General features: G+C 35.6%; 1 protein-coding gene across 2 annotated transcripts in view; it reads right to left on the bottom strand.

The window, feature by feature from the left end:
* Positions 1 to 25144, bottom strand: part of RYR2 (ryanodine receptor 2) — a 779580-nt gene that overhangs the window by 354894 nt on the left and 399542 nt on the right. For both annotated transcript variants that reach the window (XM_077168436.1, XM_077168435.1), the window contains 3 exons: positions 23734 to 23855; positions 15986 to 16169; positions 14066 to 14201 (listed from right to left, as the gene is read on the bottom strand). In XM_077168436.1, coding sequence (XP_077024551.1) covers positions 14066 to 14201; positions 15986 to 16169; positions 23734 to 23855 — 442 coding nt within the window. The remainder of the gene's footprint in view (positions 1 to 14065; positions 14202 to 15985; positions 16170 to 23733; positions 23856 to 25144) is intronic.

Genomic DNA, 25144 nt, shown 5'->3' with positions numbered 1-25144 from the left:
AATGAAAACTAAGAGAAGAAGAAGATGTCTCCTTAAGAATTATCACTACTTAAAATTTGGTAATACTAGGAAGCAGTTCAGACAACTGAATTGCAAGAAGTTTGAGGAAACTACCTGTTTATCTCCTTTAAACATGAGGCAGGAGATGCTATGGTTACAGAGTGAAATTAAACTTAAAGACTTTCTTCACATTTTTTCATTCCAAATTTTTTTTTAAAAGAGAGAGAAAAAAGCTTCTAACTGAATTGAGAATAAGAAAAAAAAAAAAAACAAAGAAAGAAAGAGGGAAGCTTCTACTGCTTGAAAAGAGCTTGACTGTTCATAGAGTGCCTTCCTTAACTTTCATACGAAGATTAAAAAATGATGCTCCAAGTTACTTCTAGACTCCTAGAGCTCTGGTACCAGTGGTCTTCAACAATATGCAGCCTCGAATCAAACAGGAATGCTGGGGACATAGGGCAAGGACAGGATGTAGTGGAGGAATAAGGAGTCAAACCGTTGAATGGGACTTCTAACGTTAATCTGTAAGAACAGCTGTTCCTGATTTAGAACAAAAGCAATAGCGGAAAGTATATGGTGAAGTTTTAAATTGTCATCGTCTCATACTTTTAAAATTTAACTCACTCTTTTGATTTTACTTCTGTCTTTAACGATTAAAGACATACATTTTTAAAAGGTCAAATGTGAACCTCCAGATGGTCCCAGGACCAGGTAAGTCCTGAAACCTAGAGGACCCAGCCTCTCCAGAACATCAGCTAGTTCCATCTCCCTACCCTACATTATTGACAACCCCTTCCAACATGAAAAAGTTAGAATGGCCATAGCCCAAATACCCCTAAAGAGTGGGATAGAAAGATCAAAGGGGATAGTTAAATCCTACACTGAAGGTAGGATTTAACAAATGCATATGATTGCTGAATTATTAAATTGATATTTCTTTTAGTCTCCAGTATCTTAGAGCAGCTAGAAGTAAAAACCTAAAACTGTGAAATTGTAACCCATACCAAACTCTGAAATCTGTTCTACAAATAATTGTGGCGCTGGGCTTGGAAATTTATTGCTTTTTTTGTATACATGCTATTTTTCACAAAAAAAGAAAAAAATCAATTGTGATAAAAAAAAGTATTTATTCCTTCTAGCCTCCTATATTCTGGAGTAGGCAGAAGGAAAAATCTGAGAGGATGATATGGTAGCTCATGACAAACTCTGGGATCTGTCCTGTTACTACCTGTTGAAGAGAGCTCTGAAAACTATTGCTTTTGTATTTCTTTGCTTTGTATATATGTTATATTATACAATTAAAAAAAGTTTTAAAAAAGGTCAAATGTGAGAGAAAAGGTGATTCTTGAAGAAACCAATAATCAAGAATAATCACTTTAATAAACCACAGGACATTTAAGAAAATCATAGGAAGAGCTTCAAATAAAGTTTCATAAAATTTACCCCAAACAGAAATGATATAGATCATACTCTTTGACAATAATGGAATGGGACCAGAAAAGCAGAAACAAACAAACAAAAAAACAACACACTTAAATATTTAAACTGCATCCTAAATAATTTTTGGAATAGTGAGGGAATCAAAGACAGCATTACAGAATATTTAAATAAATATCAAAAATGAAAACACGACCTGACACAACCAATGGAAGATGGAAAAACTGTACTCTGAGAAAATTTAAACATTTTCACTGCTAAGCAACAGGGTGAAAAACGTAAATTAAATCTTCCTTTCAAGAACATAAAAATGAGTATTGAAGAAACATAAGTAAAATAAAAAAGATAAAATGAGTATTGAAGAAACATAAATAAATAAAACAGAAAAGATAAATCAACAGCAAAAAAAGGAGAAAGGAAATTAGGAATAATAAAATCGATATATATATATGTAATTAGTTAGAAATAGGAACGATGAATATATTCAAGAACTTAAAATATATGTATAAGCTATCTACCACCTACTTTCATCAAGGAAAAGAGAAAAAGGACAAAATTAAGAAAAAAAGGAGTTACAAACACAGCTAGTTTATACATTTACATACTAAAATTTTTGAGTATCTGGGAAAAAGAATGGCCTCTAAAGACATATAGATGGGCATACACATATATATGAACATATATGTATGATGTATGTGATATAAATATATATTCACCAATACTGACCAACTAGAAAGGAAAAAAACTAAAGACTAAAACACTATGAATAATTTTAAGAAGAATGTCAAAAAACACACTTTTTCACTATACTCAGGAAATACTATTTAATCTCTTCCAAAGTAAAGGAACTCAAAGAACCTATCTATTTTTTTTGAAAAAAGATAACTTTGATATCAAAGTATAACAAAGAGAACATGCACATAGGAAAACTAGAGGAAACATTTACATATGAATTATAAATGCACAAACCCTACAAAAGGGCAGCATTTACAAATCAAATTCAGCAGTACTTGGGCAACATTAACCCAAATGCAGGTTCATTCCTATAATGCAGAAATGGTTCTACATTAGAAAATCTATCAATAAGTCAACAATGAAACAAATCACAGTCTCGATACACTGAACTGTACATATTTCTAATAAAAAACAATAACTCAGTAAAACAGAATCCTCACTAAACATTACAAATAAGTATCTGTGTATATTTCAAATCAAAAGTCAGTTATATGATACTTAATGGTAAAATAATACAAACATTTCCATGTAAGTTAGAAACAATAATGCCCACTATGAACAGTATTTAACATTGCCCAGAAGTACTAGACAATGCAAAAGGAAAAAAAAAAGAGAAATTTATGTCTCCATATGATTGGAGGCATATGCAGGAATAGTCTTTCCGAGGGGCAATATGACAGGTATTTCAAAGTTTTAAATATGTATATTTTTTTACCTCAAAATCTATCTCAATAAGTTATCTTCGCTATTTCTACCACTGAGAAAAGGAATCTGCACTCCTTGACCTTGCATCTGGGTTGGCCACAGTGACTTTACCAATAGATTGCCAAAGTAGAGTTTTAGGGCATCCCAGCTGGGCCATAAAAAAACCTTGCAGCTCTAACTTGGACTTTAGGAGGAATCTCTCTGGCAGGTCTGAGCTGCCCTGAAGTTATCATGCTGGACTGTGTTCACAATGGCTCTGGTAAACAGTTCCCACTAAAACCAGCTTTTCAGCTGTCCCCCTACAAGGGATCAGACCAGTGAACAACATCATCCCCGGCCCTCCAGAGCAGCCTGTCCAACAAGTAAGGCCTCCAAGTGACCTCCATTGACGCCGGGGAGCACGCAACAATCACCCGGCTGAGCCCTGCCTAGACTCCGGACCCACAAAACAGTGAGTTTTAATACAGCAGCTGTTGCTTAAATGGCAAAGTTTTGGTGTAGTTTGTTAAACAGCAATAGAGAACTGGGGAATTATGAATGAATAAACTTAGATGCTTTCTTACACAATAGAGACCTAGAAAGGTTAAGTAACGAGAATACATTAAAATATGCATCCTTAAAAATGATACATGCATACCTGCTTTAAGTATTTAAGTATAGATTTCTTCAACAATCTTTGTGAAGCGATTAGTGTGCAGAATCTTTCCAGAATTTTACGTTCTTCTAGCATCTTTTATAATTGTTTTACCCTACCTAAATTTAGAGTTTTTGCTTTACTTTCTTTAGTCTTTCAATACATTCAATTTTATATCCTAGAAAAAAAATAACTTTTTTTTCCCTTTTCATACCCATAGATTATAGTTTTACATGACAATCAATCCCTTTACATAATTACAATAACAAATACAACTGGCACAAACTGAATTGGGAATAAACACATTAGACCCTTGCTATAAACACAGAAATACTCTATTAATAAGTTGCACTGCAGCAGCAATCAATATGTTTTGCAGAAGAAATGGAGTACTGAACTATAATTTTGCAAGTCCAGAAGAAATCAGTTAACGCAGTTTCTAAAAATATGGAGAAGGACAGAGTGATCCTAGGAAGTTGATCACAACATTTAATAAGAAGATATTGGTGGTACAACATTAGGTGAATATGGGCTAAAGAGGGAGCTGCAAACTGCCGCCCAGAACAGAGGTGCTGCTGCCCAGGCACAGGAATTCCAGGAAAGAGGGGCTAGGTGGGAACTTCCAACATGCCCACAAGACTAAGAGTCAGCACAAGGCTACTGCCAGAGCCCAAGGGATGGAACTTCCCAGCAGGGCCAGAGGGCATGCAGCCACGTTTCCAAGCAGGAAACTGTCCCATCTCCTCAACTTGCATCCTGTCCATCCAGATCAAAGGAGAAACAGTAGCTTTCCTGCAGAGGAGAAGGTAAGGAGAGAAATAGCATTTTTTGTTCACATACAGTAGAGCCAGGATTTAAACCCAGGCAATATGATTTCAGAGACGGTGCCCTGGCCCTGTGCTGTGCCACATCTCACCACACTCACTTCCTGCTCAAAGGAATGAAAAGATGGGGGTCCTGATGGTGTATAAACAGAGAAGAACATGGCTCTCTCACAAAACTGGTTATGAAATAAATTTCACTTTAAAAGACAATGGTGGGGGGCGGGCCGCGGTGGCTCAGCGGGCAAGAGTGCTTGCCTGCCGTGCCGGAGGACCCCGGTTCGATTCCCGGCCCCAGCCCATGTAAAAAACAAACAAACAAACAAAATATAATAAAACAAGAAAATGTTTAAAAATGTTTCCCTTTCTTCCTCCCTTCCTTCCTTCCATCCTTCCTTCCTTCTCTGTCTTTCCTTCCTTTAAAAAAAAAAAAAAAAAAAAAGACAACGGTGGGCAGCCAACAGGGGCTCATTGGCCGAGTTCTCGCCTGCCACCGTGCCAAAGACCCGGGTTCGATTCCCAGAGCCTTACCATGCAAACAAAAACAAAAACACAAAGGCTGCCATTTTCGTTTCATAGAGATGAGACAATTACAAAGCTGAAAACAAAAGTGCGAAAGTGTCTTGTTTATAAAATGCCTTTTCAGAATTTCCTACAGAATGACAGTTAATATCTATATGCAGAACACTGAAATAACACCCGATAGGAGAGTGTGTGAAACCTGTGACCCTGTTATATATGAGTGCCTTCTCTCACTGGTTTATGGTATTTACGAAAATAATGCCTCTTGAAAATATCTGGAAAATAAGCTGGACACACAAAGTTCCCCACTGTCTGTACTCTTCCCAAGTGTTTAAGGATTCAAGAATTAGTTAATTCTACATTACTAAAAAAGAACGGCAATCTATTCTGTTTGTTTCATACTTTGAATCACGATAAAATGAATTCATACTTTGAATTCATTCACAGACAGCGTTTTCCAAGAGCCATTTTTCAGACCTCTTTAGAAAATCATCCTGGCTTTCAAGCCTCCCAACAGATTAACTGTGCGGATGTCAGAATAGATGTATGAAAGCGTGTCCCAGCAGCGCTTTCCCAGCCATGAATATCGGTGCCTATAAGATCTTTAGGTCTTCCAGATGGCAGGCTCATAAATTTACTTTGTCATTCTCTACCTAAAACACATATTAAATCTATCCATGTCAAATATGATAATGATTATGTATGATCATTCCCACCCTCCCTTTTTATTCTCTATGATAAATAGACATGCCAGGGGAAAAAGAAAAAAGAAAAGAAGGTGGTTTATTTAACACATAGCCCCAAGGAAGAATCTGCTCCTCTCAACCAGGAGAGGGGGGTAAGACACCCTAGGGATCTTTTCCCACCACGGGATCTTTGAACAACTAGCAAAAACTTGCAGATCCATATTCCTGAGAACCCTAGAAAACAATGAAAAGGTTGTAGTAACTGGGCATGTGCCAAATCAAGAAAACACAACTTAAAAACAGAAGTTCCTGGCCCCTCACTCCCAAACCTCCTGGGAAAGGGGTGCTGCTGCCCTAGCTTTTACTGTGGGTCCCTGACCCTGTTCTGGATGGACCAGAACAACACCTACTCATCTACTGGGGTGCCGGCATCTTCATGTCCACCTATTGGGTGGCAGCTTGAAAGACTGAATCAGGGAACTCCTCTCTGGCTTGCTCTCCCAGAACTCGCCCTGCAGTCAGAAGCAGCTTGCTCACAGCCAAAGCACTTTAAGAAACAATTAAATCAAAGTGGCCTGGGACCAAGGATTATCACTTTTGAAAAATGCAATAAAGCACCCAGGATGGGGAGAAAGTCTATTTTATAGGAAGTAGAGGAGGCATTCAAATGTCTGTAAATAGGGAATTCCTAAGGCCATAATAAGCAAGCACACGCTCAGGGTAAGACACAGTCTAAGAAAAGACAAAGAGGATCTCACACTTTCTCCTTCTACTGATCTTCTGAGAAGGAGAACTAAACTTAGAAGGAAAAGAACCAGCCAAAAAAGAGCCAATTTACAAAGTCTGAAAAGTGTCTTTGCCTTGGTTTGCTTGTCATTATTAGCTACTGACAATCTAGGAAATCTCTGTCATATCACCAACTAAATACAAACTTAAGGAATCACCCAAGGAATAAATCATTATTAATATATTACAGTATTAAAATGTATAATATGCACCGAAAGATTACAAGTTAAAGAACCAGGAAATGATGGTCTATCCAATGAACAAGATAAAACTTCGAACACTGTCAAATCAGAACATCAGACTTTGGTCAAATCAAAGTCTTTTTAAAAAATAATCTTCAATGTCCTTAAACTGCTAAAGGAAAACATGGAGAAAGAGCTAAAGGATATCAGGTAAACGATGAATGAACATCATACGAATCTCAAAAAAGATAAAGAAATTTGAAAACAGAACTAAACAGAAGTGCTGGAGTCAAAGATCACAGTAACTAAAATGAAAAATTCCTTAGAGTGTTACAACAGCAGATTAGATCTGGGAGAAGAAAGAACTGTGCAATGACTCAATGAGGAGCAGAAAGAAAAAAGAATGAAGAAAAAACAGCAACAGAGACAGAGAGACCTGTGGGTCCAGTGTAACAACATGTGCATTATAGGAGTCCCAAAAAGAGAAGAAAGAGATGAAGAGACAAGATGAATGTTCAAAGAAGTAATGCCAAAAGCATCCCAAATTTGACAAAAGATGTGAATACACACATTCAAGAGGACCAACAGACCCCAACAGGTCACACTGACACACTGTAGTCAAAATGTTGAATTCCAAGTACAAGGGTGAAGTTTTGAAAGATGGAAGAGGAAAGTAATGTGCTATGTCAAATGGAGCCTCAAGAAGATTAAGTGCTGATCTCATTAGACCTTAGAGGCGAAAAGGCAGTGAGACAAAAAATCTACAGTGCAGAAAGAAAATAATTGCCTACCAATAATTTTGTATCCAGTGACACTGTCTCTCTAAAAATGAGGGCGAGATTAAGACATTAATAAAAGAGGGAGTTTATCATCACTAGACCTGCCCTATAAGCAATGATAAAGGAAGAGCTTCAGAATGAAAGGAAAGGAACCTAGACCGAGAATCAAAGAGGCCTAAAACAATTACATGCCCATGTCCTCTCCAACATGACAATGTCTATGTTTATTAAAGAGCTCATCAGGAGATCTTATAAAGGATATTAGGAGACAAGACTCTTGGAAAAAGCAGGAGAAGGAGGAAATAGGAAGCTTTCCTTAGGAGTGATATTACTAAGAATTATTTCTAAAAACTACTCACAATTTTCTGGAACACACAGGTGTGGGTATTAACAAACACCCTCTCAGAAGTAGCAATATGTAAATAAGAACATTAAGAATACATGTATGTGTTGGAGGAAGCATGCTTAGAAATTATGTTTCCTGTTGCATGAAAAAATTATTTCAAAAGTCAAAAAATATTCATGTGTCTGAAGTCATTGTACGTTCTGAGTGACACATGTGGTTATATGACCTGCTGTCTTCCTTTTGGATGTGAGTTTTAGGGGATTCTAACTAACTCAATTTAAGTAATATCTCCCTCAAATCCTTTCTTAATCAAATGGGGTGTAAATAATTAAGAAACTAGACACATGAATTTTTAAAATATTCAAATGCAGTTGAGGTAAGTAATTCTAGATGTTTTAGAAATACAGTACCGGGTTGTAGAAAGGACAAGAAGTATGTGAATACAGGAGGGACAGGAGACAAAGTGAATGAGGGAGCAGGTGAAGGGGAAGGGACAGGTCACAGATGGTGCTGGAATATTCCGAAGGCCAGAATAGAAAGGTTATTACAATACCAGGTGCCAGAGAGTCAATGAAAATGACACCAGACAAAGGCGGTGAATTCTCTGCTCGATGCACTCAGAGACTAATTTCTGAGACCCGGGGATTTCAAAGACAGAAAGAGTTTACTGCTGGATGCAAAGCAGGAGATGGCCTAAAATTCTGTCTCCCCTAGCCTCAAGGTGTTCAAGGTTTTTATGGATTCTAACAAGGGGAAATGGAGTCATTACAAATTCAGCTTCAAAAGCGAGCATAAGCAGAAAGGAAGAGAGATGGAGCTACCATCTTGACAGCAAGTCTAAGCAGAAATAGTTTGCAAACGTTAGAGTAGTGAAACTGTGCTGTGAGTAGTGAATAGTTGGTTCTGAGCTGATTTAATTCCTTCATTAGCATTAGGGGGTTAGCCCTTACAAGTTGCTGAAGTTAGAACAAACAAACACAAAAACTTATCCGAGGAATACCAGCTTTTATAATGACCAAGGCACACGATAAAGGCTTTTACAGTCATTATCAGAGATCAGGGTGGCTGGATTACAGTTCAGAGATTTCAGGTATTTCCCTCTGTCTACTCTAATAAACCAAAAAGAAAAAAGGAATATTTATATACTGATTCAGTCGTCATACTCATTTGTTAAATCCTAACTTCTCGGTTACAAAAATTCTTGAACAATGTTCATATTTCCTGAAGACTGAAATAGAGATTGGCGGAAAGAAGGCATGGAGGCAGAGTCTGATGAGAAATCTCTCAGTATCAAAAATGTTTTCACATCACAAGGATTCACTGAATCCCTACCATATAACCAGAGTACAAGAGGTGGGATACTGCATTCAGGAAATGGGTAGAATGGTAAAATGCAAAATTTTCAGAGTGGAGCCTACTATAAAGAAAACTTTATTTTCTGATGAGAAAATCAACAGCCAGTGTGCATGGACAATGGCCCACGTCTTCTATCAGCTAAATGAGAAATTTCCTCCTTAAATCCAACAGTTTTAAATGAAGCTATTTTTCTAAGACATAATTGAAAGCAACAAGAACAAAAATAGAAGTTAGAGACGAAGGTTAGCCCGGGAGAGAATCCGAGATGGGACTAATAATAGAGAGAAGAAAACAAATGCTGTGCTAAGATGTGATGTATATGAACACACTTAAGCCCCATGACAGCCTTCTGAAGGCAATTTGTATTTTGCCATTTCATGGATCAGATTTCTAATAGTAGGTACTACTGTGTGCCTACCATCTTCCTAAATACTTCACATTAATTCCTGTAATTGGCACAACAACCCCAGAGGACGGACTGTTATTTCCCCCTTTTTGTAGATGAGAAATGTGGGCACAAATTTATTCATCTTCCCAAATGCACATAAGTGGAAGAGCTGGGATATGGAGACCCTGAGCAGAAGGATATAATTTTTCTCAGAGGCTCTTGGCTCCAGGTGCAATGCTTTTAAGCTTTTGTTTTTTAAGAAAAGGATATAATGGAAAAGGAGTGATAGGATCGGCTTTTTAATAAAGTGAGTAGATGGTCAAAATCTATCCTGAATGTGAAGCTCTGTGAAGTGTTTGTTAAATAATTCAAACCAAAGTATTTGAGTGCCTGCTATATTCAAGCATGGCGCAAGGTAGCAGATAAAAGCACTCTGATTAGAACCCAACCCCTTAAGCATTTGAGGTAACATCTGTAGAGAATGCTGTAGCTGCTTCTCTGCATTCACACAAGCAAAGAGCTTGCCCCAGTTTTAGAAGAGGGTCCCCCCCAACAATCAAAGCCAGTGATGGTGAAATCCCCACCCCTTTGCCAGAACTACCAGTTCAGGAATGGCCACAGACACAGTGTGGATGCAATGAACGGTTTGTTTGCATGTTAGGAAATAGTATCCTTTTTCTTAAGATATAATTTCCAGATGCAGTTCTTTTACTCTTCATGTACCAAAGAGGAAACATGTAGCACCAGGAAATGACAGCAACCATTTGAGATGACAAAGGGAAGCCTGCACTGGGAGTAGATGACCCCACAGGAGCAGAGGAGAAACCAAAAAGAAGCTAGTTTTTGATGACATGATCAAGTCATGAGTTAAACCCACTGGAATACCACCCATTGCACAAGCCAATACATCCACTCTAATTTTTAAGCAAGTTTGACTCTAAGTATTCGATCATTTCCAAATGAACACATCCTGATAGATATATCATTCTACCTAAATAATTGCTTCTTCCCTTTCCATTTGAGTAAATAAAACATTAAACTATTTTAAAATCACATCTCTATTCAAGTTCCAATTAAAAATTAAACCATGGTACTATGACGAGAAGTTCTTCTCACAACCAGCAAGCACCCTGGCATTTTATAGAGTATATTATTGCTACTTCAATCAATTCTAGAGTAATAAAATATAATCCCCCCAAACTCTGTGGAGATAAATGGAGCATAGGATTGGGGGATAAACAGCTCTAAAGGATAAAACTGAAGTGTATCCTTTGCTGGAATTTGTTTCGATGATTATAGAAAAATCATTTAAATTCTCTGAACATTTTTATCAACCATGGATACACAAGCATATGACCTGTTAAAGGGATCAACTAACAGAGACTGAAAAGAGTCACCAAGAAAATAAAAGTTGCATGTTATCTAGATTTATCTATAATAAAAACTATTCTCCTTGCACATAACCCTTTCTACACTTAAACACGAACACATGATGAGCTTCTTTACCTAAAGCATTGGGTTTGTCTCACGAATTAATGCAGAATCACACCAAGCCAGGAAGTTAAACTGAGGTGTTAAAACAACAACCAAAGTTCAGTCTCTACTATTTAGAAATACAGCACTTACTTACGTATTTGCAAAAAATCCTTTTCCTGATTATTGCTGTGGGTAAAATAATAAATTCAGACTTTTATAAAGTTTCAATGCCCCTGGTCCTGTTCAAAGTTAACACTGGCCAAATGTTACTTTTGGCATAATACATACAGTCTGACAGTACCAAAGCACATGTGTTAAATTTTAATGGCATATCAAAAGGTCCACATAAGGGGTACAAATCAACATTTTTACTGGGCATCAGACTTTTATTTGCATAAATGGCATTATAACTGTAAATTTTACAGAAGTCCAATTAAATAATAGAGAATTTTTAAACATTTTGAAATATTTTGACTCCCCTTCATTCTTCACATTAAAAACTTCACTGTGATCTCTTTTTATACTTAGGTTTGCCTTCCTATTCTATAAGCACTCAGTCTTTTCATCAGGAACATTTACTTAGTACCTACTATGTGCCAGGCATTCAGTTATACGACAGAGACACAAACATCAGAAGGGTGCTACTTTTGCCCTTGAAATTCCAGCCACATATATAACTAAATAAGCAAAGTGATACCTGCTATAATCCAGGAAAACACTAAAAGCCAAGAAAGCACAGAGAAGGAAGCTTTCTATTCTGCTTGAGAACTGGGAGAAATCTTAACAGTAACTTCAAAAACCAGGGGCAAGTGAACTGGGGCTTGAAAGATATTTGGGATTTATCAGGCAGGAAAAGATAAGGGTAAAAAAAAATGTCACAGAACACATACAGGATGTTTAGAAACCTGTGGTATGGTAGGGAGAAAGAAAGTGTGGTGGTTTGAGTTTATGAAACCCCAAATATGGACATGTTCTTGGGCTTTATCCGTACATCTGTGGGTACAAACCCCTTTAAACAGGATTTCTTGAAGATGTTATTTTACTTAAATTGTAGCCCAAATATTTGAGAGTGAGTCCAGATTACTGGAGTCCTTATAAGCAGAAGAAATTCAGAAATAGTGAGAGAAAGCCAGAGAGAGGAGCTGGAAGCAAGAAGCTGATGGAACCTGGAAGAGGAAGAAGAGGACATGGCCATGATGGGAAAGCAGAGAAACCCAAGGACCCTTGGGCAGCCAGAGTGCTACCAGTCTGGGAATAAGCAAACCTTCTAGACTCTGAAACCATGAGACAAAATATTCCTGTTATTTAAGCCAACACACTAAAAGGTATTTGTCATAACAGCCTGACAGCTAAGACCATGAGTTTGAAAAGACTGACCTAAACTAAGAAATTTGAAGCTTGATGGTCAATGAAAAATTTCTCAACAGAGAAGTGATGCATAGTTGTAGCGGATGGGATGAATCTGGGATTTGGAGGTGAGGGTTGGAGTAGAGATAAAGCCCGTTCTTCATAGGTCCCGTGTTTCTGCACATTTTGCAAAGGAGGCAATGACAGCTTCGTTCCAGGCTATCTTTAGAAGGAGGTATGCAGCAAATAGCCTTGGAAGACAATGTCTCTGAAATGATAGATGTACCCTAAAAAAAGCCATGTTCTAATCCTAATCCCATTTTGTAAAGGCAGCCATCTCTTCTAATCCCTATTCCGTATTGTATGTTTGAAACTGTAATTAGATCATTTCCCTGAAGGTGTGATTTAATCAAGAGTGGTTGTTGAGCTGGGTTAGTTGGAGGTGTGTCTCCACCCTTTCGGGTGGGTCTTGATTGGTTTCTGGAGTCCTATAAAAGAGGAAACATTTTGGAGAATGAGGACATTCAGAAAGAGCAGAGAAGAACGATGTAGCCACAAGAAGCAGGGAGCCCACAAGCCAGTGACCTTTGGAGATGAAGAAGGAATACTCCTCCCAGGAGCTTTCATGAAACAGGGAACCAGGAGAGAAAGCTAGTAGATGATGCTGTGTTTGCCACATGCCTTTCCGGATGAGAGAGAAGCTCATTGTGTTCACCATGTGCCCTTCCACTTGAGAAAGAAACCCCGAACTTCACTGGCCTTCTTGAACCAAGGTATCTTTCCCTGGATGCCTATGATTGGACATTTCTATAGACTTGCTTTATTTGGAACATTTTCTCGGCCTTAGAACTGTAAACCAGAACTTATTAAATTCCCCCTTTTAAAAGCCATTCTGTTTCCAGTATATTGCATTTTGGCAGCTAGCAAACTAGAACAGTCCCGTATGGTTCTGCATATTTTGCAAAGGAGGCAATGACTGCCTTTGGGGCTATTTTTACAAGGACGTATGCAGCAAATAGCCTTGGGAGACACTGTCTCTCTCCACAGCAAAGGGCAAACAAGCTTACTACCCAGTGTAATCGATCCAGGCTCTCCGAATTCTGGATTCCTCTACTTTAACTCAACCTATTGCATGCAGAGGTATTATCTGGCTCCCTTTGCAATGTATTGTCCTCTGAAAACTAAGGCTAACAGATCTGACAACACACATAAAAAATGCTGATACTCTGGCTCCAGCTATTGCTGTGAATAATAAACTATCTTTCTTTATCTTAATCACTAACAAGTTAATTTTAACCTAAACTCTAACAAGTAGGGTAACATCTCAGATCCTTTACAGTTTTGAGAAGAGACAAGTAGAAGCTATTGCAACAGTTCAGGCCCAAAGTAATGAAGGATCTATATTTGTAGAGAACCACCAGGAATGCATTATAAACCACAACAAGTTTTGCTTAATATTTCAAGAACCACCAAGGGTTGCCAAAAGCAGATCACATAAAGTTCTAGAGAAGAAGACTGGAAGAAATATCTGGCAAGAAGGGACTGTGTGGAAATGAGAGGAGCTCTTATGAAATTAACTCCAATGCCAAAAAAGAAATACTTAATACCAATTCACGTGGAGGCTTTAACCCGCCAAAACTGACCTGGGATGACTGTTTTCCTTTAACCAAAGGCAATTACTGTCCTGACAAACTCTGACACTTAGAGAAGGATTTAAATACTAAACATCATTTGACATGGTCCAGCTAATGTTAAACAATGACAACCTCAAACAGCAAGCAAGTTATATAATTGTTACAACTATCACGTGATCATTTTCAGTAGACATAACTCAGTTGGCTTGAAAAGACAATCGTATTTCTTACCCAGTAACTCATACAGAGAATTCAGAATAGATTTCCAAGATTCTCCTGCTTCCCTCCCAGCCACGTCAGCAAAGTGAGCTGCGCTGCTGTAGACGTGCAGGCGGTCGATGCATTCCAGCACAAGGTTAATCATCCCCTGCAGGAGAAAAGGAGAAAGTACCTTCACAAATTGTCATTCTGCTCGCAGGAAAAAAATGATACGATGATAAGAAAAGAAAATATCACTTAAAGTAAGTCTGTGAATCGTAAAGATAATTTAGACAGTCTATTTGAAAGACAGGAAGAATTGCACTTGCTTGTTAAATGCAATGTCCTTCAAACAACTAAAGGAGCTTTTAAATCCTGAATGAAATTCTCTGCTCCCTGGGAGCAGAAGAATAACCTAAAAAACATATTTCATAATTCTGTTTGCAAAGTTTAATACAAATGAATCAGTCAGAACAGAATTTATTGTTAGTATGCATTGGAACAGACTCTTATTCTTAGGAGAGGCAGTATTATTAGCATTTGAAAGAAGATATCATAAATGAAACAAAGAAAATTTCATGAAAAGACATCTTTAAAGCAATTCAAAAGTTATTACAGAACTTTGCAAGAAGAGGTCTAAATTTGAAAAACCGCTTCTATTATTATTGTTAGATTGAGATTTTCAGAACAAGGCAAAGCACGTGAAAGAAAGAGCTATAAAGAGTTGACTAAGCAACTTATTTCACACAGAGAATTTTAAAAGCACCATTACCTGAAAACACTTCTAGATTCACATTCAGATAGTCTTATACGAGAAAAGAAAAATGAAAACCACACCAAATCACTATTTAAAATTTTCACAACCCAATATTTTTATTTCTCCAGGTACCAAATACATACAGTACAGTAAATGGCCCAATAATTTGGCATTCACGGAAAGAAAAATTCCCAATAAACTCTGCGTTGTTATTAGAGGTTTACGTTGACATTTCCTGACTTCATGTCATTATGCTCTCCAGGTAGGTCATTTCCCAGGTATACACAGTGAAAAAAAGCCTCAAAAAATATGTCAGTTCCAAAGATTTCTGATGGGAAATTAGAAAACAGCTTTAAAATGAGGAGAACATGGATTCAGGGACTATGGGAATTCAGCAATGTGTGAATGAGATACTCTGACAACTACACTTGCACCGAGAAAATTTCATTACTCCACATACAAAGAGCGTGGAGAAGAACGAGCACAGTTGCTGAGCCAGCCTGATTTCCCAGAGGACCCGGCCTCCTCCCATGGAGATTCCTGAATATATGATACTAGTTATGATGTCAGCGTTAGGACAGTTTGACAGATCACGTGGTCCTTCTGGAATCCTGTTGATTAGAAATGGCATTCAAGCTTGTTTAGCAGGGAAACTTTTGGTATTTTTAGTATTAAATACATTGGTATTTAATATATGCAAAAGAAAAAAGAAAAAAAGAAGGTTTGTTCTGTGCAAGCACGGTGTCTGGTGCTCTGCCTCCTAGGGTGGCATTCCCTTTGGCACCTTCTATCCCCAACACAGAGCTCCTGGTGGATCCTGAAAACACTCCCAAGGAGCCTGTTGAACAGTTTGAAAACCTGATGCTTTTTGAAAGCCTTTTTCATTCAGGCATTTTAAGATTCTTTACATAGCCAACACGAAGCAAATTATCCCGCTTCAGACTGATCAGTGTGTGCGCTGATCAGACAATAAAATTAAACGTTCCTTGCCAGGGGACTGCAAAGTTCCATCTTTTAAAATTAATACTCACTGCCAGAGAAATAAAAATAATTGCAGGATTCCTCCAGTGTCTGTTTCCTTTGTATAGGAATATACCGCTCCTCTATAACCCAAAATCAAGGAGATGGGGCATTTTCCCCATAAGGAAGTTATTCTCACAAGAAGACAAAATAAACGAGTATTGATAGAAACGTACCTCTTCCTGGAAGAGATTCTGCCGATTCTTTAGAGCTCGTAATCTGTTCTGCTTGTCCTCATGCTCTAAATGCTCATCTGGTGGGTGGAAGTAGCCAATTAAATCCTGCAGACTGAGACTTACAGATTCTATAGGTAAATCCACTGTGGAAGCCTTCATTTTCTTGCTCAGAGCATCGAGGCCCCTAAAATAAATTGCAAACATTTCCCTACATCAGTGAATCGTTATTTTATTTTATTATTAATTTTGTCGAGAGATGATTTCACAGCTTTATTCTGTCTCCCTATGCCACTGTAAAATGAACACATAAGAAAGGTCTTTCCTCAAATAGAAATAATAATATACTCATACCAGAAATTTTGTATTCTGTCATGTTTATATAATGTTATAAACACCAGTAAAAGAGTGACTCATCTAGATCAAAACCTGGAGAGCCTACAGAATGCCTACAAAAAGTCTAACTATTTAGAAATGAGCTGATTTTCATTTTTAAAGTACTGCAAAGCTTTAAGACTGTGACTTCCCAGATTCATGATCCGGACATTTACTTTTTTGTTTTGATTTTGAGAAGGAATTGCTAGCCTCTCCTTGATATTCACTGCTTCTTTGTTTAATTCCTGCCATTTAAAAAAATAAATGCAAAAGATGTTAATTTAGAAATAATCAGGGAATAACCTGTCAAGATTCTTTTCTATTTCCTAAAAGAAATGTACTTAAGAAACTGGTTAAAAACCATTATTAGGATGCCTAGTCTAGCCTTTGGAAAAAAACATAATATAGACTATAAATGTGTTTGTTGAACTTACTGAGTCTCTAAGTTTTCAAACCCATAGCTCTGAATGTTTCTAGAAAGAACTTTACAGCATGAGGTTTGCAAATGTAAAATTATTCCAGAATAAAAAGTGTATTAAAATAAAAAATCACAACGGACACCAAAAATGAATGGGAGACAGTCTATTCTGGAGGTGAAAGAGCAGCAGTCTGATTGTTCATGACAAAATTTAATGCATAAAAATATTACACTATCTTTACTGGTCTCTGCATCAGCAAAATTACATGACAAGATTTTATTCCAAGGAAATGCTTCTTGCTAATTATCTCACTGTATTGGAATTTACATTTTTAAAAATAAAAGCCTTATTAATGAAAAATACTTTAACTTTGGATTTGTTGTCTTTTTATTTTGGGCTTTGAATTTTAGGATGCTCAGAAATATTACTTAAAAGGTATTATTGGTTAGATGATGATTACTAATAATTTTTTAATATTCGTCCTGAGCTTTATCAAACAGCAGAAATAGAACTGAATGACTATTGTAAAGTTTTAGCCTGAAACTTCCTTTCCCTTAATCAATGGAATTTCTCCATTCCCTAGCTCATTGTCTCTACAAGTTTTCCTACATCTAAAAAGAACAAAACATAATTTTCAAAAGAAAATTATTTCTCTTCTTTTAAAGTGAAAATTAATATGCAATGAAATGTTTCTTTTATAAATATTTCATAGAATATTAATTCTAGTTAAACATAAATAAATTGTGACAAAACCAAACTCAAAACTCATCCTACTAAAGAGAATGGGATTCAAAAGTGAGTTAAGCATAATAACATTTTAATATCTTATTTTAAACATCTTCAAAACTTAAGTAAAACAATGGTAAATGTCCATTTTTATTAATTGGTTTTTAAGTTAAGTTGAACAAAACACTTCTGCCATTAGAAATGTGATGATGGCAATTACTCTGAAAACGTTTCCAGTAGTTTGAGTCTTGTCTTGTTAGAAAAGTGCATTCAAAACTTCTAAACTCATTTAATTACGCTGTTTTAGAATTTACATCTCATATAAAGATGTTTACAATTGTAATGTAACAAGAACAAAATAATGAGCCTAAGTAGTATTTGGGGAAAGCCAAAAATAGTAGAATTACACTGTGTCAGAGCAAAAACTAAAGGCATATTTCTATATATTATATTATACATTATTGTAAATCTTGACAAACATACAAACATATATTATAATTTAAAGATTGAACCACCTTGCTATCTAATGAACAGTTTCCTTCCTTCTCGCATTCACTTCTAAAGTGCATTTATTAATATACCTAGGAAGAAGGAGGTTTGATATTTTATTTTATTTACATACACACACACACACACACACACACACACACACACACACACACACACACACACCCCTGGCCTAGGAGAGGCCGAGCAGAAAAATCACAGAAAATTAACCACCTAAACAGAAGATAAATGAACAATTAAATGACTTTGACTTTCATTCTTAAGAAGTGAAATGGTAAACTCTGAGTATGAATTTTTTTTAATGAGACTCCCTAATATTAAAGAAATCTGCATTAATAAAATGAATAAAATTGAAATAATTTACTCTGAAAAGTTCATGGATGAAAATATTGTAAGGCTGTTGAAATTTCAAAGTCTCTTCTTTCATGAATGTGACAGAAGGATCAAAATATTTTACTTAAAAAATTAAACACTTTATAGTGCTCCAGAATTAAGTAATTTTTTTCAAAGTTTCTGAAATACCTTAAAGTACTGTATAAATTCAAGACTTCTATTTGCTCAGTAATGCTAATAAGCATAAAAGTAAAACCCAAATACATGAAAATAATACATTTTCTATTGTTAGAATAGAAAATATCTAATCTCAGCAGTTAAAAAATTAAAAAATCTGGATTTGGGCCTGTTGCTTTCAGAAACCACAAATAAAAATAGAAAGTACTATAAATGTCATACAGTATACATATAACATATAGCCCAAAAATTTACAGCAACTTAATTATATTTTATATATAAAGACATATAGATATAGAGAGATATAGAAAGATTCAAATGACTGATAGAGTTAAACAACATGACCAAAGTGTAAATACACAGGGGAAAAAAAATAAAATAGCTTTAAGAAAAAAACAAAGCTCAATTCAATTTAGTTTTTGAAAAACTAATACAACACTAAGGTCAGTTAGGGATAAGAGAAGACTCATTGAGTTCAGCCATGGCATTTGTTAGGTAGAGTGAGAGTAGACAGACACTGTTAAAGCAGATGTTAGATAACTGCTGAAAAGATGGCAAATTTTGGTTGCTTTTGAAATGAGGAGAAAATCTAAAAGGGAAGACAAGACCAATGCAGAACTAGCTCAGAGACGGAGACTCCATTTGCAGGAGTAACTTGGAATCATCTTGAAATAGATACGGAAATGTCAACAAGATTCGAGATTTTTCTGACTAGGATGAAGTAACATTGACTGGATTTACCTTCCCTCCTGAAACAATCAATAAAAGGGACAAAATATATATGAAATAAAACATTTTTCAAGTCTTGATATCAAGGCTGGATGTCAAGAAATGAAGGACAATAATTCCCGAGAGACGTGAACCACATAGGGTGACTCCTAAACCTGCTCCAGTTCCCTGTCTTGAGAGAGTTGGAAGGTCTTGGAGTTGGGGAACCTGGTGCAGCAAACAGAACCCTCAAGTTGAGGAATGCTGTGGAGTGTGGGGGGGGACCAGGTTAACTAGAGCTTGCAGGATAGAACAGAGAGAGGACCGAGCTTATAAAGAGAGAATTCTGGAGCTCTACAGAGGGTCCTTGTGAAATATTCAGGAGGATATTGGCCAATCTATATATGTGAGGAGACTTTCTTAGGCAGAGAGCAGAACTACCTGAAAGGATTAGAGGGAACAGTTACCTGCCCTCACACAGGGCCAGAAACAGTGCCCATATCCACCAGTCAGACTGAAAGACCTCATAATTCACGGGCACTGGATGGAGAACCCAGGAGACTCTTTGCCTCAATAGTGAAGAATAATTAGTCCTAGAATAAGGATTGTTTTGTTCCCATCCAAAAAAATCCTAAAAGATTTAAGAGTTAAACTGTTTCCCAAGAATATTTATAGGACTGCAAAGCACCCAACACTCAACAAGGTGAAATTCATAATGTGTGGCAACTAAACAAAAATGACAAGGCAAGCAAAAAGCATGAACACAGTCAACACAAAAGAAAAAAACACAACCAAAAAAAACCCTGTCAACTGAAGTTTTATATCCAGCAAAAATATTATTTAGAATAAAGGCAATGAAAAGACTTTTCCAGACATAAAGTTGAAAAAGTTCATCGCCAACAGACCCCACCTTACAAGACATTTATTTACAAGAAGTCCTTCAAACAGCAGGAAGTGGTGCCAGGAGGAAATATGGAGCCTTGTAAAGGAATTAAGAGCACCAGAAATGGTAATTACACAGGTACATTTATAAAATGTTTTTCTTATTGTTTTAACTTCTTTAAAACCACTTGACTGTTTACACAAAAAATGATAATGTAGCATGGGGTTTATAAATATGTAAAAGTAAAACTTATGGCAACACCAGCACAAACTCTGAGAGGCAAAAATGGAAGTATATTACTGCAATGTTCTTATACCATATGTAAAGAGATAAAATACTCAATGAAGGTAGACTGTGATAAGTTAAAGTATGCTATAAACACTAGAGCAAGTACTAAAATAACAGAGTTATAGCTAAAGGATAAAATGGGATAATAAAAATACTCAACTAACCAAAAACAAGGCAGAAAAGGAGGGAAAGGTGAACAAAGAATAGAACAGATGCAAAACAAATAGCAAAACGACAGACTCAAACCTAACCATAGCAATAATACATTATTGCAAATGGCCTAAACACCACAATCAAAAGGCAGCAATTATTAGATTGGATAAAAATGCAAGATCCAATTATATGTTGCCTAAAAGAAACACAAGTTACATATAAAGACACAGACAGGATAAAAGTAAAAGAATTTAAAAAGACATAGAATGCTAATATTAGTCAAAAGAGAGCTGAAGTGGCTATATTAAATCAGATAAAGTATACTTCACAGCAAAACATCTTACCAGGGATAAAGAAGGTCATTTCATAATGATAAAGGGGTCAATTTACCAAAGGACATAATCATAAATATCTATCCACTTAAAAACAGAGCTTCAAAACTCATGAACAAAGAAGTGATAAAACAGGAAAAAGAAATAGAAAAATCCAAAATTATAGTCAGAGCTTTCAATAATTTTTCTCAATAATTGATAGAAAAAAGCAGACAGAAAATCAGTAAGGAAATAGAAGATTTGAGCACCATCATTAGTCAACTAGATCAAACTGAAATTTAGAGAACAGGCGCTCAGCAGTAGCAGAATGCAGTTTTCAAGTACACAAAGAACATTTACAAAGACAGATCATATTACGGACAATAAAATATGTCTCAATAAATTTTAAAGCAGTCAAGTCTTACAAATATGTTCTCTGACCACAGTGGCATTAAATTAGAAAGCAGAAACAGAGTAATCTCTGGAAAAATCCCAAAATATTTGGAAACTAAACAATCCATTGGTCAAAGGAGTAAACAAAACGGAAATAAAAACCCAACATATCAAAATGTATGGAATGCCACTAAAGATGGAAGTTTATAGCTAAATGCCTACATTAGAAAAGAAAGGTTATAAATTAATGACATCAGCATTCACCTTAAGAAACTAAAAGAGAAGAGAAAGCAGAAGAAAAGAAATAATAAAGATCAGAGGAGGAATCAGATGATTTCTGTAGGTAATTACGGGCTAATTTTATCATGATAGGTATAATGAATGAAACACCATCTAAGAGACTCAGGTAAAAATCGATTTCAAGATGTAATGAAGCAGCAAGTATATAATTCAGTATTTCTGCCACAGAACCTAAAATTTTCAATATTTGGTTTTCTATGTTATCAAATAAGCAACTATTAAATTTTTAAATACATTTTCCAAACCATAGACACTACTCTTTTTTAAAACATAGAATCTAATAAAGAGCAAATGTGCTAAAACTAATTACATTCAAGATGAAATCATTTTTTTTCTTTATTATCATCATTATTAGTAGTAGTAGTATCATCTAGCACTGGTACAGAACATTTGTTACAATTGATGAAAGCATATTTTAATTATTATACTATTAAGTATAGTCAACGGTTTAACTTTGATGCATTTTAGTATATGAGTCAGCATATACAATGTAACTTACACTATACCATTGCTACACAAAGCCTAAACACTGATATATTAGATTTTTGAAAAAATACAAATAATCATTTATTTCTTTGGTAGTAAGTTAGCTATGTTTACCAAATCGAATCTCTACATTCCACTGACTGCACTGCATGAGTCAAATTCTAATAAAAAAACTATCACTCATATTGTGTACCAATGGAGGTAATATAATAGGAGACTGGCATTTTTAAAGATCTATAATTATCTTGCTCAATATCTGTCATAGAACTGATTGGCTGTAATAAATCAGAACTAGCAGAAAGAACAAGATGGCAAAAAGCTGAGTTTCACTGATTTTAAAGTTATAATTTCCAAGTAGTACTACCAGTAATCAAACCTGGGTCTCCGGCCATGGCAGGCGAGAACTCTGCCACTGAGTCACCATGGCCCGCCCCCAAGTGGTACTTTTTGATATCACTAATTTTACACTTCATTAAATTGTAATGCATTTTATTATAAGAAAAACAAGTAATGCATACTATATAGAATGATATAAAAATAAACACAAATAATACTTCAAAGTAATAAAATGCAAGTAATAACATATAAAAGCATGACACCCCATTTCTAAGTGATCGGGCTTTAGATGAGGCAGAGAAATGGCATAAATTCTAAGGATGTGATGAAGCAGAGTGCCATGCACATTCCTCGTTTACACACATAAGCATATAGATGTGTACAGGTGCGTGCACGCACACATACATACATGGGATGGTTTACAAAAGAAAGAGAAAAAATGGGGACTCTTTATATACTTGGATGGAGAAGGTCTTACCATGCCTTAAGCCAAAAATAATTTTTTGATTTAACTTCTATGGAAACAGCACTCTAAAATTATTTTCCAAACCAATAAATTAAGGAAAACATTTGGAACTTATATATAAGGACAAGTAATTAATATTTCTAACCTAACAAAAGCTTCTAGTAGCCTAATAGAAACATGGGTGAATAATATGGTAAGTCACAAAAGAAAAATTAAATGAAGAAATATGATCGAAAAACATGAGATACATTCATTCTCACAATTCTCAAAGAAATGTAAATTAGAAAAATATATACATATATACATACATATTTTTGTTCATCAAATTGGCAAAGTTTAAAGATATCCATCACAGGTCAGAGTGTAAATTGGTATAATTTTACTAGAAAGCACTTTGGCCAAAAATTTGGTTTAGTTTACAGACAACTGTTTCAATTATTAATTAGAAAAACTTGGTTATTATACGAATCATTTCATTTCTTAATATAGTTCAAAACTCACCAAGTATCTAGATTTCAGTATTCTCATTTAAAAGAGAATTTAAAAAAGAGAGAGAAAGAGAATTAAATAGGTCCAACACCAGGGCATATTATAGAATAATACTTACTTGTAGTTAGCAATTACAAGTTACGTGCAGAATTTCTAAAAGCAAATTCATTTATCAAAAGCTGGTTTTTAAAAAAAAGACATAAAATAACCTAACCAGCCTTTTTTGATACCAAGTATCAGATACCAGTATACCTTTTCCTACCAAGTTGCATGAAAGTTATCAAGTCACATTTATTGTCATGTTTTTAATATCACCACAGTATATTTTTGATCGTCTATTTTTAACTTCAATAAAGAAGTGAAAGTAAGATATCAAATAACCCCAAGTACAGGGAACATACCTTATAAACCTATTGAAAAGGAAGACTGTACTGCGAATTACCCGTGCTGTACGTGATTCTTCATGTTGAGATCGAGACAAATTTAAGCCATCGTCCATATGGCCTTCATGATGCATAATAGCCTGTGTAAAACCAGAAATAATAATAATGGTCATTGTCCAGAGATCCTTGAAGATTGGGAGAATGATCAAATGCGAGGGAGGAGCTGGAACTGAGAAGTTAGCATTTAACAAATGATTATGTCTACTGACTCGTTTTATAGATAATTCTTTTTAGTTTCTAGTGTGTTCGAAGAGCCAGAAGGAAACACCTGAAATTGGTGAACTGTAATCCAGGAGCTTTGATTTGTGATAATGATTGTAAAACGACATAGCTTTTATCCTGTGACCTTGTGATTGTTAAAACCTTGTGACTGACACTCCCTTTACCCACTGCATGGGTAGAGGAGTAATAAAATAAAGGTGAAAAAGAATAATAATGGGTAAGGGATATGGGATGTTTTAGGTCTTCTTTTTTTTGGAGTGATGAAATGTTCTACAATTGACTAAGGTGATGAATGTACAACTATATGATGATACTGTGAGCCATTGAATGTATACTTTGGATGGATTATAGGATGGGTGAATATATCTCAATAAAATTGCACTGAAATTAAAAAAAAAAAAAAAAAGGTGAGTCATAGCAATAAATAGAACCAAAAAATAGGTGGCAGGGCTGAAGAGCTATTGTATATGGGTAAAAATAATAGGCACAGGACCTGTACAAACTAGCAATTCAACACATATAGTCAATTACGGTTTTAAAGAATGAGTCAATCAATAAATGCATTGAGCTGAGCAAAACAAATGGAACGTTTTCACCTATCTATAATCAATGACCGATCCCCAGCCTAGGCAAGTCTCTGAATGCAGGAAAAAAAAAAAAACATTACATGTGTTCTACAAATTATATAGTAGTTCTGAACAGAGGCTGCTTAATCAGTAAACATTGAAATGATGCATTTAAGGCTTCTAAATTTCAAGAAAAAAGACAATTTCATTTTATTATTCCTTTAGTTAGGCTTTTAGTTTTTGAACTTTCTATGACATTTTCAGAACATTTAGATAGATAATTTCAAAAATCTTTAAGTGCAGAGGTTAATAAATTTCACAAAGTGAGCATACCTGTGTAACCAACACCCAGTTCTGCAGTATGTGTGTGTATATATACATATAGACATTCGTTATGTGAGTTTCTAACTTTTAGAAGATTACAGCACCTGAAAATCAAACCCCCAGCACACCCTCCCTGCCCCTATCCTAATTAGGGCTCATCATCTCCTCTAATACCTTCATTAATAAATAAAAATGATTAAATGGCACAAATAATTACCTATTTCAAAATGTTCAATAAAGAACAATAAAATAAACGA

Source organism: Tamandua tetradactyla, chromosome 7 (assembly GCF_023851605.1).
Source record: "Tamandua tetradactyla isolate mTamTet1 chromosome 7, mTamTet1.pri, whole genome shotgun sequence".
In the NCBI taxonomy this organism is placed as follows: domain Eukaryota; kingdom Metazoa; phylum Chordata; class Mammalia; order Pilosa; family Myrmecophagidae; genus Tamandua; species Tamandua tetradactyla.
The sequence above is the reverse complement of the archived record's forward strand: the minus strand, read 5'-3'. Positions and strand labels throughout refer to the sequence as shown.